This window comes from Entelurus aequoreus, linkage group LG09, assembly GCF_033978785.1.
Source record: "Entelurus aequoreus isolate RoL-2023_Sb linkage group LG09, RoL_Eaeq_v1.1, whole genome shotgun sequence".
Classification (NCBI taxonomy): Eukaryota; Metazoa; Chordata; class Actinopteri; order Syngnathiformes; family Syngnathidae; genus Entelurus; species Entelurus aequoreus.
The window spans coordinates 43,020,716-43,036,685 of NC_084739.1; the positions used below are offsets into that span (position 1 = coordinate 43,020,716).

The following is a 15,970-nucleotide window of genomic DNA, read 5'->3' on the forward strand; positions in this document are numbered from 1 at the left end:
TTGTAGGTGCGATCAGTGTATTAGCGGCGGACTACAGCAACACAACCAGGAGGTTGTGTTGTGTTTGAGCTGGATAGCAGACGCGCTACCGTGAGTACAGCTTTGCCTTCCAAACATTTGTTCGCTTGCCCGTACGTGCGTGTCGCTATGTGCATGTCACGTACGTAACTTTGGGGAAATATATGTTTCTTGCCGACTCTGATGGCGGCCGGGGTGTCGTCGAAAGCTACAACGCCCGCCGCCGCCGCTCCGTAGCTAAGTTAGCTTCAATTGTTAAGCTTCGCCAAGCTGGAAATTATTAACCGTGTATTTACATGTTCATGGTTTAATAGTATTGTTGATCTTCTGTCTATCCTTCCAGTCAGGGTTTTTTAAAATTTTGTTTCTATCTGCAGTTGAGCCTGATGCTATCACGTTAGCTCCGTAGCTAAAGAGCTTCACCGATGTATTGTCGTGGAGATAAAAGTCACTGTGAATGTCCATTTCACGTTCTCGACTCTCATTTTCAAGAGGATATAGTATCTGAGGTGGTTTAAAATACAAATCCGTGATCCACAATAGAAAAAGGAGAGAGTGTGGAATCCAATGAGACCTTGTACCTAAGTTACGGTCAGAGCGAAAAAAGATACACCCTGTACTACACTCTAGTCCTTCACTCTAACGTTCCTCATCCACGAATCTTTCATCCTCGCTCAAATTAATGGGGTAATCGTCGCTTTCTCGGTCCGAATCTTTCTCGCTCCATTGTAAACAACGGGGAATTGTGAGGAATCCTTCCCCCTGTGACATCACGCTACTTCCGGTATAGGCAAGGCTTTTTTTTATCAGCGACCAAAAGTTGCAAACTTTATCGTCGTTGTTCTATACTAAATCCTTTCAGCAAAAATATGGCAATATCGCGAAATGATCAAGTATGACACATAAAATGGATCTGCTATTCCTGTTTAAATAAAAAAAATTCATTTCAGTAGGCCTTTAAAAAAAATAAAGAATAGTGAACAACAGGCTGAATAAGTGTACGTTATATGACGCATAAATAACCAACTGAGAAAGTGCCTGGTATGTTAACATAACATTTTATGGTAAGAGTCATTCAAATAACTATAACATATAGAACATGCTATATGTTTACCAAACAATCTGTCACTCCTAATCGCTAAATCCGATGAAATCTTATACGTCTAGTCTTTTACATGAATGAGCTAAATCATATTATTTGATATTTTACGGTAATGTGTTAATAATTTCACACATAAGTCGCTCCTGAGTATAAGTCACACCCCCGGCCAAACTATGAAAAAAACTGTGACTTATAGTCCGAAAAATATGGTACATATCTTGACCTGAATATTAACCAAATATTAGCGATGTTGTTATTTTAAGTGCTTAATGCAGACAAACTATTTTTTTAGTGGCGGATTGATACACAGCTAAGTAGTCCTCTGCTGCTTTACTGTGAGCAGGCCGCGATATCCTGATGCTCCTGCATCATCGCGTCTCTCAAAGTTATTCTAGATTATAAATGATGCCTCTCATCTGGATATTAGGAGGGTTTAGCTATAAATCTAGAAGTTGTTCATCTGTGACATTCAATTCATGGAGACAAACATACACAGCCGAAGACAGTGTCTGCAGGGAGACTTCCTTGTTAACCCTTCGCGTGCATCATGATTAATTGTTCATCTAAACGGGAAGATATGAACATCTTATTAGTCGTCATCAAAGTAAGAGTAGACATTGTAAAGTAAGTAATCGTTTTATTATGTTTGAAGTTTGTATTTCTTGTTTAGCACTTAGCAATACTGCTACATGATGCTTAGTGTTTCGCTAAACCTGGGTCTGTTTAGCAGAGCTTCTAAAACTTGTAGCTCACCCTCCTTATATTCAAGATCAACAATATACATTTCTGGATCATCATTTTTCTCAAAGTAATCGTCGTTGGCTTTCACAAAGTCTCCATAATTTGCATTGTTATTTGTGATGAGGATATCTGCGGTTCCTACCTCTAAGTCACGCAGTGATGTGTCTGGCTTCCTCATTATCTTTCAAAATGGCTCAGGAATCTCTGTGAGATTGATACTATTTTGATCTTATTTATTTACTCGCAAACTTTGTATGTGTTTTGGTGTCATACATCAGATATATATGATAAAAGCGTCAATATAGAGGCATCTTATTTTTCAACTCCACTGGTGCTTTAATGTCAGTCCAGTGTGTGTGTGTGTGTGTGTGTGTGTGTGTGTGTGTGTGTGTGTGTGTGTGTGTGTGTGTGTGTGTGTGTGTGTGTGTGTGTGTGTGTGACATGTGACCAGTGTGGGCATAGCGTTTATACCAGCATCAAGCAGGGTTATGAGACTTGGAGTCTGTGTGTGTTCTCACGCTGGGTTATTACTCGGGTTATTAAATTATAAAGCCTTCAGTCCTGTTGTCATGGCCTCAAGAGCCTCTGAGCTTCTATTTTTGTCTTGGCTAAAACATCCAGTTTGAAGATGACTAACAAAACAACTCATGATGCACTGTGTGGGGCAAATAATAAGTGAACCTAAACTCAACGGCCATGTCATTTAATTAAAGGTGACGCTAATGAGGATGACTTTGTTGACGTGTGCGATGAAGATGCACGTGTTTTTATTTCTGTTCTCTGCTTCCAGGAGAACGACTATCTCCAGGAGTGCCTTGAAGCGGTGCAGCAAGAGTTTATGATCTTCAACCGTGAGAAGTAAGACAGCAGCACCTACATCCTCCTAGACTGAAAACACACTAATAATTACGCTTCATTTTGTCTTTTATTGTGTGGTCACAATACACCTTAAAGAGGCAGATGGATTTTTTGCAGTAGTGTTGCCATAGGAGACAGAATTTGGTTTTAGTAGCAATATGTGTGTGCGTGGGTGCCTGGTTGAGGGAGGAACTGGTCACGTGACATGGGATGGGTGTGGGTGTCACATAACGATGTACAGTGCCTACAGCGGAACCTCGATTTAAGAAACGTCATTGGTTCTTGAACAGTGTTTGTAAATAAAAAAAAGTTTGAATATGTTAGTAAGAAACAATGTAAACATTGAATAATGGGTTCCAGCCTCGACAAAAGTCCATATTTTCCTAGATGTTTGTGCACTTTAAACACAATATAAAGCGCTATACAGTACTCTAGATCAGTGTTTTTCAACCTTTTTTGAGCCAAGGCACATTTTTTGCGTTGAAAAAATCCGGAGGCACACCACCAGCAGAAATCATTAAAAAACAAAACTCTGTTGACAGTAAAAAGTCGTTGTCGCAATTGTTGGATATGCCTTTAAACCATAACCAAGCATGCATCAAAATAGCTCTTGTCTCAAAGTAGGTGTACTGTCACCACCTGTCACATCACGCCCTGACTTATTTTGATTTTTTTGCTGTTTTCCTGTGTGTAGTGTTTTAGTTTTTGTCTTGCGGTTCTATTTTGGTGGCTTTTTCTCCTTTTTTGGTATTTTCCTGTAGCAGTTTCATGTCTTCCTTTGAGCGAAATCGACTTTGTTTTAGCAATCAATAATATTTCAGTTGTTTTTGTCCTTCTTTGTGGGGACATTGTTGATTGTCATGTCATGTTCGGATGTACATTGTGGACGCCGTCTTTGCTCCACAGTAAGTCTTTGCTGTCCTCCAGCATTCGGTTTTTGTTTACTTTTTAGCCAGTTCAGTTTTAGTTTCGTTCTGCATAACCTTCCCTAAGCTTCAATGCCGTTTCTTAGGGGCACTTATCTTTTGTTTGTTTTGGGTTTGATCATTAGACACCTTTTTACCTGCACACTGCCTCCCGCTGTTTCCGACATCTACAAAGCAATTAGCTACCGGCTGCCACCTACTGATATGGAAGAGTATTACACGATTACTCTGCTCAGCTCTAGACATCACAGACCACTCAACAACAACACATAATTTGCAGACTATAATTACTGGTTTGCAAAAAATGTTTTAACCCAAATAGGTGAAATTAGATAATCTCCCATGGCACACCAGACTGTATCTCACGGCACACTAGTGTGACGCGGCACAGTGGTTGAAAAACAGTGCTCTAGATCAGTGGTTCTCAAACGTTAAACTCAGAAAACACTTGGCTCTCCAAGTACCACCATGATGACCAACATTAAAATACAGTCACTGTAGTAGGCCTAGCTATTAGTTAAAAACAAGGCAGAGGTTTTTTTTAACAAGTACTCTGTATTTAATATTTTTGGCCATTGTGACATTACACACAGTTTGAACAGTAAGACTGTGTTTGAATATTTAATTAAGTGATTATTTTGTGTTCAACTAGATGGAGTCTGTGTACCGTACCACAATTTGAGAATCAGTGCTGTAGATCACACATACATAACAAGGTGGTAATGTTTCTATTTAATAACAAAGTCAAAACAACTAACAGCTGAGCTGTCCTCGTTTTTAGCCGCCGTGCTGACACGCACACACATTGTCACGAGCCCTCTGGTGCACTCACAATTTGAAAGGTCACTACAATGAAAAACATAGATTTACTTTACCTTGTCAGTTAATCTTTTAGGCGTGCAGCAGGAGAGAGCGGGAGAGGGCAGTATTGACAACTCTATTGAATGTTTCTTCCTACCTTGAATGTTTTAAACCACACATCACGTGTTCATTGATTTCTTTGGACTCATTGAGATAGCAAAACTAGAACAATGTTGGAAAAGGTTGAAAAAAACCACTTAAAAAGCACACAAAGTAGCACAGTAGCTAACAGCAGCAGAATGATGACTGAATGGGCACATGGATTGATCAGCTCGCCTACAATGAATGGCTACGCTGCGACACACACAAGAAGTGGATGAAGCACTCGTACAGACACAAAGCATATTTTTATTCGGTCTGTGGTCTGTGATTCAAAAAGTTTGTATATTGAGCTGTTTGTAAATCGGGGGTCCATTGTATTGCGAAACAGCGTCAGTGAAATCAAATTAAGTGAAATCAATTTACAGTGCTTTGCACCTCAAAACACTACAATTTTAGCTTGTAACATGCCTTATAATAAGATACAAACTTTTAGATAATAAATATTGTATCGAAAACACTATAGTAGAATATAATGCTACAAACAATTACAGTAGTTATGTAGTGATAATGTTCAGTATTTGCAATGTAGAGCAGACTTCTACAATATCTCCTGCCAGCTGCTTCTGCATCAAACACACCATCAGCAGCTTCTCCATGTTTTCATGGATAAATGTCCGCCGTTTAGATATTATTTTAACGTTCGCGGCTGGCTGGCGTTATTTACTCGTTCTGCCTCAGTCCGGTGCCGACTAGCAATGCTGCGCTCAAACTGCTTAGCCAAGTCAGCTTTACGCTTGGTCATGTTTTCAATGCTCCCTTTCTTTCATTTAAAGAGTATCATCCACTTCTTCTCAGCACTGTCCTTCACACTCACTTTCTACTCTTTTTTCTTTAAAAAAACAAAATAATGTCGATCTATAGCTATAAGCAATGCCAGCAAGTAAGACGGGATGATTTGGTCGGGTCACGTGACATTTGTCACGCCAAATATCTGTTGGGAAGCTCGTAACCCAAATTTTTGCTCCCGACCTAAAGTATACCAATTAGCCGAAAGACAGCTCCTATCCCCAAAAAGAACGTAAAATGAGGCACTCTTATCCCAAGGTACTACTGTTTTTAAGGCTGTGCATTCCCCCGTGTCAAGTGAGGTAATATACTGTAGGAGAGAGGTTTGGCATGCTGTGTTTTTATTTACTCCATACCCCTCTAAGGCCTAATCCCAATACACCCCCTTACCCTACTTGTCAGCCCTATCCCTAACTTTTGCGCGTTCCTGTGAAGGTAGTGGTGTCCCAATGACTCTTTGCATGTAGGGGTAGTGGGCAGTAGGGGGTATGAATCTAGCCCTTCAGAGTGAGAGATTTTAGATGCTGACTTGCTCAGGTAGGGCCAGAAAAAAATGCACTATTTCTGTAAGTTATATGATATATTACATGTTAGTTTGGAACGTTAGGTTGGAATGTTAGCCAGCTAGCCACACTAGCTAACGTTAGGCTAAAATACTAAATAATAGTACTAAAATACTGAAACTTTAAAGCTTGCGAATGTGAAAACATTAACGTTACATACCTTCATAAAATTCACAAGAGACAACAGTCGTAGATGGCAGCTTCTTCTCTGTGTAGTTCTTCATCAACCGAAGCATTATGAATGTAAAAAAACCACAAAAAAAACGATCTCAGCCGTTAAAGGCCTACTGAAATGAGATTTTCTTATTTAAACGGGGATAGCAGGTCCATTCTATGTGTCATACTTGATCATTTCGCGATATTGCCATATTTTTGCTGAAGGGATTTAGTAGAGAACATCGACGATAAAGTTCGCAACTTTTGGTCGCTGATAAAAAAGCCTTGCCTGTACCGGAAGTAGCGTGACGTCACAGGTTGAAGAGCTCCTCACATCTGCACATTGTTTACACCAGCAGCGAAAGCGATTCGGACCGAGAAAGCGACGATTACCCCATTCATTTGAGTGAGGATGAAAGATTTGTGGATGAGGAAAGTGAGAGTGAAGGATTAGAGTGCAGTGCAGGACGCCAGGGTGTATCTTTTTTCGCTCTGACCGTAACTTAGGTACAAGGGCTCATTGGATTCCACACTTTCTCCTTTTACTATTGTGGATCACGGATTTGTATTTTAAACCACCTCAGATACTATATCCTCTTGAAAATGAGAGTCGAGAACGCGAAATGGACATTCACAGTGACTTTTATCTCCACGACAATACATCGGTGAAGCACTTTAGCTTCGGAGCTAACGTGATAGCATCGTGCTTAACTGCGGATAGAAACAGAAGAAACATGCCCCTGACTGGAAGGACAGACAGAAGATCAACAATACTACTATTACTTCTACTATCAGGAGACACCGAACCAAACCCTGGACCTGTAACCACACGGTTAATGCTGTCCAACCTGGCGAAGCCTAGCAATGCTGTTGCTAACGACGCCATTGAAGCTAACTTAGCTACGGGACCTCGACAGAGCTATGCTAAAAGCATTAGCTCTCCACCTACGCCAGCCCTCATCTGCTCATCACGACCCATGCTCACCTGCGTTCCAGCGATCGACGGCGCGACGAAGGACTTCACCCGATCATCGGTGCGGTCGGCGGCTAGCGTCGGATAGCGCGTCTGCTATCCAACTTAAAGTCCTCCTGGTTGTGTTGCTGCAGCCAGCCGCTACTACACCGATCCCACCTACAGCTTTCTTCTTTGCTGTCGCCATTGTTCATTAAACAAATTGCAAAAGATTCACCAACACAGATGTCCAGAATACTGTGGAATTTTGAGATGAAAACAGACGCTGTTTGTATTGGGACACAATGGTGTCCCAATACTTCCGTTCAATCCGTGACGTCACGCGCAAACGTCATCATACCGAGACGTTTTCAGCCGGATATTTCCCGGGAAATTTAAAATTGCACTTTATAAGTTAACCCGGCCGTATTGGCATGTGTTGCAATGTTAAGATTTCATCATTGATATATAAACTATCAGACTGCGTGGTCGGTAGTAGTGGGTTTCAGTAGGCCTTTAACTCCATTGCTGTCGGGTTCGTTGTGTAATGGTGGGACTAGAGCAAGCCTGGGCAATTATTTTGCTTCGGGGGGCCAGATTTAGAGAAAAAAAATTGTCTGGGGGGCCGGTATATCTATTTTTAGGAACACTAATACAAAACTTTACAATAATGTCTGATTGAAAGCTAAAAACGTTATGACAGACCGCCTTAAAGAATGGAATTTTAAATGTTTTTATTGAATGAGACACCCAGAATGTACATGAAAATAAAGAATGTGGGATTTACAATATTAACTATGAACGATAAAACACTGAATATTGACAACATATGAACGTCACACCCCCTCTCGATCGACATATTTTACAATCAAGCGAAACGCAACAAAAATGCAACAAACACAGCAAAATATGAACGCGAAGGGTAAAAAAACCCCACCTACCATCTGATACATCTGATATATCACTAAGCTTTAGAACTTTGTTGTAAAAATCTCCTTCCGCGTGTGTCCCTGACACCCGCATTTCAGGCTTGCCGCTCTGGAAACACTCTGTGGAAACGCTCCCCACCCACACTGCTAGGTGCCTCGTCTGAGCTGCTGTGACTTAGATTACCATAGTAAATAGGATATCAAGCAAAAGCGCAGATCCAACCATTGAAATACTTTGTATAGTTCAAGACTTACGGTAATTTGAAAACATCACTGCACATCATAATGGCAGCTACAGTTTCCATCTTAAAGATCTAAAAAAAGATATTTGGGAATGTCCGGCGGGCCAGATTGAAAATCTTAACGGGCCGCATGCGGCCCCCGGGCCTTAATTTGCCCAGATCTGGACTAGAGGGTGTACAGTATATCGCTACTAAATTTTCCCCATAGCAAGTCATTATTCCATTGCATGTGTTTCGAGAAGGAACAAGTCTGATTAAATCCACCTCAAACCCTCAGAACCCTAACCCCATCTCTCAGCGAAATAACACCTGGAAATTTGGTCGCAACAGTTTCCATAGCAGCAGTTTATTTTGGAATTAAGAACCACGACTTATATTTTGTTGACGTGATTGCTAAATTGTGATGGATTGCACTCATCCATCTTTTTTCTACCACTTTTCCCTATCGGGCGGTGATTGGAGCCTATCCCTGCTGCATTCGGGCGGAAGGTGGGGTGCACCCTGGACAGGCCGCCACCTCATTTAGCTCCCCTGAAAACATTCACACTCACATTCACAGACTAGGGCCAATTTAGTGTTGCCAATCAACATATCCCCAAGTGCATGTCTTTGGAGGTGGGAGGAAGCCGGAATGTCCGGAGAGAATCCACACAGTCACGGGTAGAACATGCAAACTCCACACAGAAAGACCCCAAGCCCGAGGATCGAACCCAGGACCTTCTTATTGTGAGGCACCAGCACTAACCCCTGTTCCGACGTGCTCTCATGTGATGTATTTGGACTACAAAAAGTTTGTTGAAGTGTCATATCATTAAGTTGTGAACGGTCATGGGCAATAACTTCACAAGATTTCCACTAGATATTTTGAATTCCTTTACATCACAACTTCTAACTGTTGGCCATACTCAAACTTATTAATGTGAACTTGCCAAGTGCCCAGCAGTAACTTTGCTACTGCTGTATATTTGATGGTCGTGTGATGGGTGATGAGCCAAGGACACGCCAAGAGGAATCGTCGGACAAAAAGCTTTATTTGTTTCAGCGAGCCTCAAACAGGAACTGCAGTTTCCCGGAGAAGGAGTGGGACGAATCTCTTCTGATGTCCTCTCGGATAACTATGCTTAAATACCTTTTACCTAAAGACCCCCACTCTTTGTAACTCTAGCCTTGGGGCCGGCCAGTTTGGACAACACTCTGTTTGTTTGTACAAATGCAGACAACACCTGGGCGTTGTCACTTTGCTCATTGGAGTCAGTTGACCTCCAAGCACTGATCTCTACTCCTACCGGGGGGGCTCTTACCAAATGTCCTTATTGTGTTTGCACTTCCTCCTAAAACCCAACTGCTGCTGTCTTTTAAACTCCCCAATGTCCTAGGGGAAAAGCCCCCTCTCTGGAGCGCTTGTGTTGGACATGTGCACTGTTGACCTCAGTAGAATAATCCTCTAAAGGATTCTGTGACCAAATACAAATACATGCTACTTCCAATCATATAAGAAAATTGTACATGATATAATTCACTTCACAACTTTAAAAAAAATGTCTGCCAGGAAAGTGTTTTTTCAGATGTAAGAATTGTGTACTGTATCTGAACCGCAGTAAGGCAGCAATAGGAAGATTTGTTTGTTTTCAGGGGAGCTAAAGACTTAACTCCCAGACAGATGTTTGATGCAGCATTCTTCAATATTCCTCCAGTTAAATCCGTTATTCTTCACCGTTTGCTAATAACCATGAGCACGTAATCGGTTGAGGAGGGCGTGTTTCGGCCAAAAGGAGAAGAATGAAGGTTTACCCTTTTTACAACCATGAGATTGAGAGTATTTACTGTATACAAGGAAGCTATATATAGTGCCCCACTTGGGTCCAAAAGCCTCCGAAATAAGCATGATAGTGCCCCTTCAATAACTGGCTTTATAGTAGTCAAATGTTATCGTTCATGACGACATTGTGTGCATCCTTGCAACGTGAGCAATCATGCACATTTTAGTGATGCTGCAGCCAGCTAGCATGACACGGATTGCTTACAGGAGGTTCCGGGTGTCAGGTCTGCTCTGCAGGCAGTGTGTGTCGTGGTAATGACGTCTCAGCAGCCATGTCAGAACACATTAAATGGGTAAAATGATGGAAAATATTATAGTATGTCCAGTTTTTTTTTACCGGTCAAACATCAAAGAAACTGTCCACCCCCATAATAGCACATATTGTCTGTTCTCAATGGAGTCACACACATACATTATGTCATTATTTGGGCTGTGAAAAATAAAGAGTTGATTTATGTGATTAATCACAACCAATTATTGCATTATTCATATGTAGTTGCAGCTTAATTAAGCAATTTATTTTGAGCATACATGCTCCTTTACCTTAAATGCGGTCCTTAAATTGTCATATGGTCAGTGATCAAGTCAATGCTTTTTTGATTGATTGATTGAAACTTTTATTAGTAGATTGCACAGTTCAGTACATATTCCGTACAATTGACCACTAAATGGAAACACCCGAATAAGTTTTTCAACTTGTTTAAGTCGGGGTCCACGTAATCAATTCATGGTATGCATACAAAGATCAGTGAGGAGACTCGGACTCGTGTGCCAAATTAGTTTTCAAAATACACACTGATGGGAATCTAGTTTATACTGTTAACACATTTTAAGCAAATAAATGATGTATATTTGATTTTAAATTTTTTAAAATATTTTGTGGATGTCATTCTGACAATAAAATTGCATTTGTGCAAAGGTTTGTGGTGTTTTTAAGGTTAATTTAAATTATGAAAGCAAATAGTTCACTGTGATTAATTCTGACTACCGGTAATCACGAAGTGTGATTGATCTGATTAAATAATAATCAATTGACATTACTAGTAATTATCAAAACAATTGTAACATGCCGTATGAAACAAAAGCTAATAAGAATTCCTCATAAATTGGAGAATGAGATAGCTTTAAAGGCCTACTGAAACCCACTACTACCGACCACGCAGTCTGATAGTTTATATATCAATGATGAAATCTTAACATTATAACACATGCCAATACGGCCGGGTTAACTTATAAAGTGACATTTTAAATTTGCCGCTAAACTTCCGGTTCGAAACGCCTCTGAGGATGACGTATGCGTGTGACGTAGCCCGGCGAACACGGGTATGCCTTCCACATTGAAGCCGATACGAAAAAGCTCTGTTTTCATTTCATAATTCCACAGTATTCTGGACATCTGTGTTCGTGAATCTGTTTCAATCATGTTCATTGCATTATGGAGAAGGAAGCCGAGCAAGCAAAGAAGAAAGTTGTCGGTGCGAAATGGACGTATTTTTCGAACGTAGTCAGCCACAACAGTACACAGCCGGCGCTTCTTTGTTTACATTCCCGAAAGATGCAGTCAAGATGGAAGAACTCGGATAACAGAGACTCTAACCAGGAGGACTTTTGATTTGGATACACAGACGCCTGTAGAGAACTGGGACAACACAGACTCTTACCAGGATTACTTTGATTTGGATGACAAAGACGCAGACGTGCTACTGTGAGTATGCAGCTTTGGCTTTTTTTTTGCGTATGTACGTAACTTTTTTAAAATGTATAAGCTTTATGAACCTTGGGTTAGGTGAACGGTCTTTTGGGCTGAGTGATTGTGTGTGTTGATCATGTGTTTGAATTGTGTTGGCGTGTTCTATGGAGCTAGGAGCTAGCAGAGGAGCTAGGAGCTAGCATAACACGTACCGTACCGTACGTGCGCGTCACGTACGTAACTTTTTAAAAATATATAAGCTTTATGAACCTTGGGTTAGGTAAACGGTCTTTTGGGCTGAGTGATTGTGTGTGTTGATCACGTGTTTGAATTGTATTGGCGTGTTCTATGGAGCTAGGAGCTAGCAGAGGAGCTAGGAGCTAGCATAACAAACACGCAGGTGTTTTTATGCAGGATTAATTTGTGGCATATTAAATATAAGCCTGGTTGTGTTGTGGCTAATAGAGTATATATATGTCTTGTGTTTATTTACTGTTGTAGTCATTCCCAGCTGAATATCAGGTCACCCCCGGCTCTCACAGCATCTTCCCTATCTGAATAGCTTCAACTCCCCACTAGTCCTTCACTTGCACTTTACTCATCCACAAATCTTTCATCCTCGCTCAAATTAATGGGGAAATTGTCGCTTTCTCGGTCCGAATCTCTCTCACTTCATGCGGCCATCATTGTAAACAATAGGGAACTTTGCGTATATGTTCAACTGACTACGTCACGCTACTTCCGGTAGGTGCAAGCCTTTTTTTTATCAGATACCAAAAGTTGCAATCTTTATCGTCGTTGTTCTATACTAAATCCTTTCAGCAAAAATATGGCAATATCGCGAAATGATCAAGTATGACACATAGAATAGATCTGCTATCCCCGTTTAAATAAAAAAAATTCATTTCAGTAGGCCTTTAAAGAAGAGGTTTTATTTCAACTCTCGTTGGTCGTATGCAATACTGGACGTGGAATATTTGATATCTGAATAGTCCATTAAGCAGACTTTGAGGTTCATTCATTATTAGTTGACACCCTATCTTTTAATTTAGTGCCTCTTTAAATTATTGCCTCATTTATTATCGAGCCAGCTTTGCTGAAATCCTTCTTTAGCAGAAATGATTTTACCTAATGCTGCAATTAGTGATGAGTTCTATTTATACTCTGCTACAGCAGATGAGCATGCATAAATCCTTTCATTCAATGTACAGTGCATCCGGAAAGTATTCAGAGGGCCCATTTTTTTATGTTACAGCCTTATTCGAAAATGCATTCATCTTAGGAAGGTGACCAAGAACCCGATGGTCACTCGGTCAGAGCTACAGCATTCCTCTGTGGAGGGAGAAGAACCTTCCAGAAGGACAACCATCTCTGCGGCAAACCACCTATCACGCCTGCATGACAGAGTGGCCAGACGGAAGCCATTTCCTAGTAAAAACTTTAGTCTCAGACCATGAGGAACAAATTTCTCTGGTCTGATGAGACAAATATTTACCGTAATTTCCGGACTATAAGCCGCACCTGACTATAAGCCGCACCAGCTAAATTTAGGGGAAAATACAGATTGCTCCATATATAGGCGCTCCCCGCCTCTTACCATGCCGTTGTGTCCTTGGGCAGGACACTTCACCCTTGCCCCCGGTGCCACTCACACCGGTGAATGAATGTTGAATGAATGATAGGTGGTGGTCGGAGGGGCCCTAGGCGCAAATTGGCAGCCACGCTTCCGTCAGTCTTCTCCAGGGCAGCTGTGGCTACAAAAGTAGCTTACCACCACCAGGTGTGAATGAATGATGGGTTTTTAACATGTAAAGTGACTTTGAGTACTTAGAAAAGCGCTATATAAATCCCAGGTATTATATATAAGCCGCACCCGACTATAAGCCGCAGGGTTTTGATGTGTAATTACCGTAGTACAGGGGTCGGCAACCCGCGGCTCCGGAGCCGCATGCGGCTCCTTGACCACTCTTATGCGGCTCAGCTACATACATGCCGACCCCCCGGTTTTCCCAGGAGACTTATGGATCTCAGTGTCTCTCATAGATTACTCCCAGGGAAAAGATAATCCTATTTACACTCTAATTACTAAATAAAGGGCGTGTCCTAATTGCACTGCAGTAATTGTCCTCTATAGCATTTACATACAGTGTGCCAGTCCAGCCACATGTTGCATGTTGTTATTAATTGCACACACAGGAGACAGCAAAGCATACTTACTCATCAGCCACACAGCTTACACTGACGGTAGCCGTATCAAACAACTTTAACATTGTTACGTTACAAATATGCGCCACACTGTGAACCCACACCAAAAAAGAATGAAAAACACATTTCTGGAGAACATCCCACCGTAACACAACATAAACACAACACAACCATTACCCAGAATCCCATGCAGCCCTAACTCTTCCGGTCTACATTATACACCCCAGCTACCACCAAATCCCCCCACACATCAACCCCCCCCTCTCCGTGCGTTGGTTGAGCGGAAGAGTTAGGGCTGCATGGGATTCTGGGTATTGGTACCGTCAGTGTAAGATGTGTCGCTGCTGAGGTAGTACGCCTTGCTGTCACTTACGTGAGCAAGCTGAAATTGCATTCTACGTGTGGTCGAGCAGGTACACTGTTAGGGCAGACTGTAGAGGGCGCCAAATGCAGTGTCATCACGCTCTGATATTCGGGAGTCTCCCGGGAAAAATGAGAGGGTTGGCAAGTATGATGCTATCAAGCGCCATTCATTCAAAACTCGCGGGCTGCACTAACATCAAATTTCCACATTAAAGTGCGTGCCGGTGCGTGTGTCGGAGACCACTGGTTAACATAGCACAAAGCATTTAAGCTTTGTATACGGTGTTTTTCATTTTAAATTTAAAACATTTTTTTGTGGCTCCCATTACTTTCTTTAATTTGTGAGACTTGCCAAAATGGCTCTTTGAGTGGTAAAGGTTGCCGACCCCTGCCGTAGTATATAGGGGTTCCTGCTACCACGGAGGGGATTGTCGGGACAGAGGTGACTGTTTGGGAACGCAAAGCGTCCCATTTATTAACTATAAATCTTTCAATCATTCAATCAAACTTTCACATCTTTGACATGGCGAACAGCATTCGTGCAGAGTACAAATAATACAACGGTGCAAAGTAATACAAAGTGCTCGCATGTACGTTATCAAAATAACCAGCCTACCGGTATATGAAAAGTCAGTCTTTAATCATTGTGTCATCGTCTTCCTCCTGCGTACTAAAACCACCGAAATCCTCTTCGTCGGTGTCGGAGAAGAACAGGCCGTATATAAGCCGCACCGTTGTATAAGCCGCAGGGACCAGAACGAGGGGAAAAAGTAGCGGCTTATAGTCCGGAAATTACGGTAACTCTTTGGTGTGAATGCGAGGCATCATGTTTGGAGGAAACCAGGCATCGCTCATCACCAGGCCAATACCATCCCTACAGAGAAGCATGGTGGTGGCAGCATCATGCTGTGGGGATGTTTTTCAGGAGTAGGAACGGGGAGATAGAGGGAAAGATAAACGCAGCAATGTAAAGAGACATCCTGGATGAAAACCAAACGCTTATCATCCAACCTGCTGGAGCTTGAGAGGTGCTGCAAAGAGGAATGGACCAAACTGCCCAAAGATAGGTGTGCCAAGCTTGTGGCATCGTATTCAAAAAGAGGCTGTAATTCCTGCCAAAGGTGCATCAACAAAGTATGTACATGTGATATTGTATTTTATGTTTTAATACATTTTCAAGATAAAATAAAAACACTTTTATTCAATTTCGTAATAAGGCTGTAATATAACAAAATGTGGCGAAAGTGAAGCGCTGTGAATACTTTCCGGATGCACTGCAAGTTTTATGTATTTATGGGGACTGTGCGTCAAGAATGTCGAGTATACTCATTGTGGTTATTGTTTTGCTTTCAGGTTGAAAAGGAGTCAAGAGGAGGGACATTGTGAGACTCGGTGTGATGACACCAGTGGAGATGGAGATGCGGAGGCTGGAGGCACGGACGAGCCAGAGCCTGAGGTGGAGCCCGAGTCCTCTTCAAAATTAAGCATATGCGGCTCGGTGTGCTCCTCCCCTGGCAGCTGCTAGCAGCGCATCAGCTCACGGGTGCAGGATGAAGGTCTCTCTGTGCCATGCCTGTCATACATTCTCTCCTCTCTACTTTGCAGTAGCCACAAGGAGAGGAAAACACAGCGGGGGGATTTGAGGTGGAGGGGCGCG

At 41.9% G+C, this 15,970-nt stretch overlaps 1 protein-coding gene across 5 annotated transcripts in view; it reads left to right on the top strand.

Annotated features, from left to right (window-relative positions):
• The window catches only part of LOC133657445 (serine/threonine-protein kinase 32C-like), a 215,084-nt gene extending 199,139 nt beyond the window's left edge, over positions 1-15,945 (top strand). For 2 of the 5 annotated variants that reach the window (XM_062058788.1, XM_062058787.1), the window contains 2 exons: positions 2,652-2,719; positions 15,667-15,938. In XM_062058788.1, the coding sequence (XP_061914772.1) occupies positions 2,652-2,719; positions 15,667-15,838 (240 nt within the window). In that variant the 3' untranslated portion in view covers positions 15,839-15,938. Of the gene's footprint in view, positions 1-2,651; positions 2,720-15,666 lie in introns of those variants that run through there. The other 3 variants (XM_062058789.1, XM_062058786.1, XR_009827265.1) reach the window with 3 other exon arrangements.
• Positions 15,946-15,970: the final 25 nt, after the last annotated feature.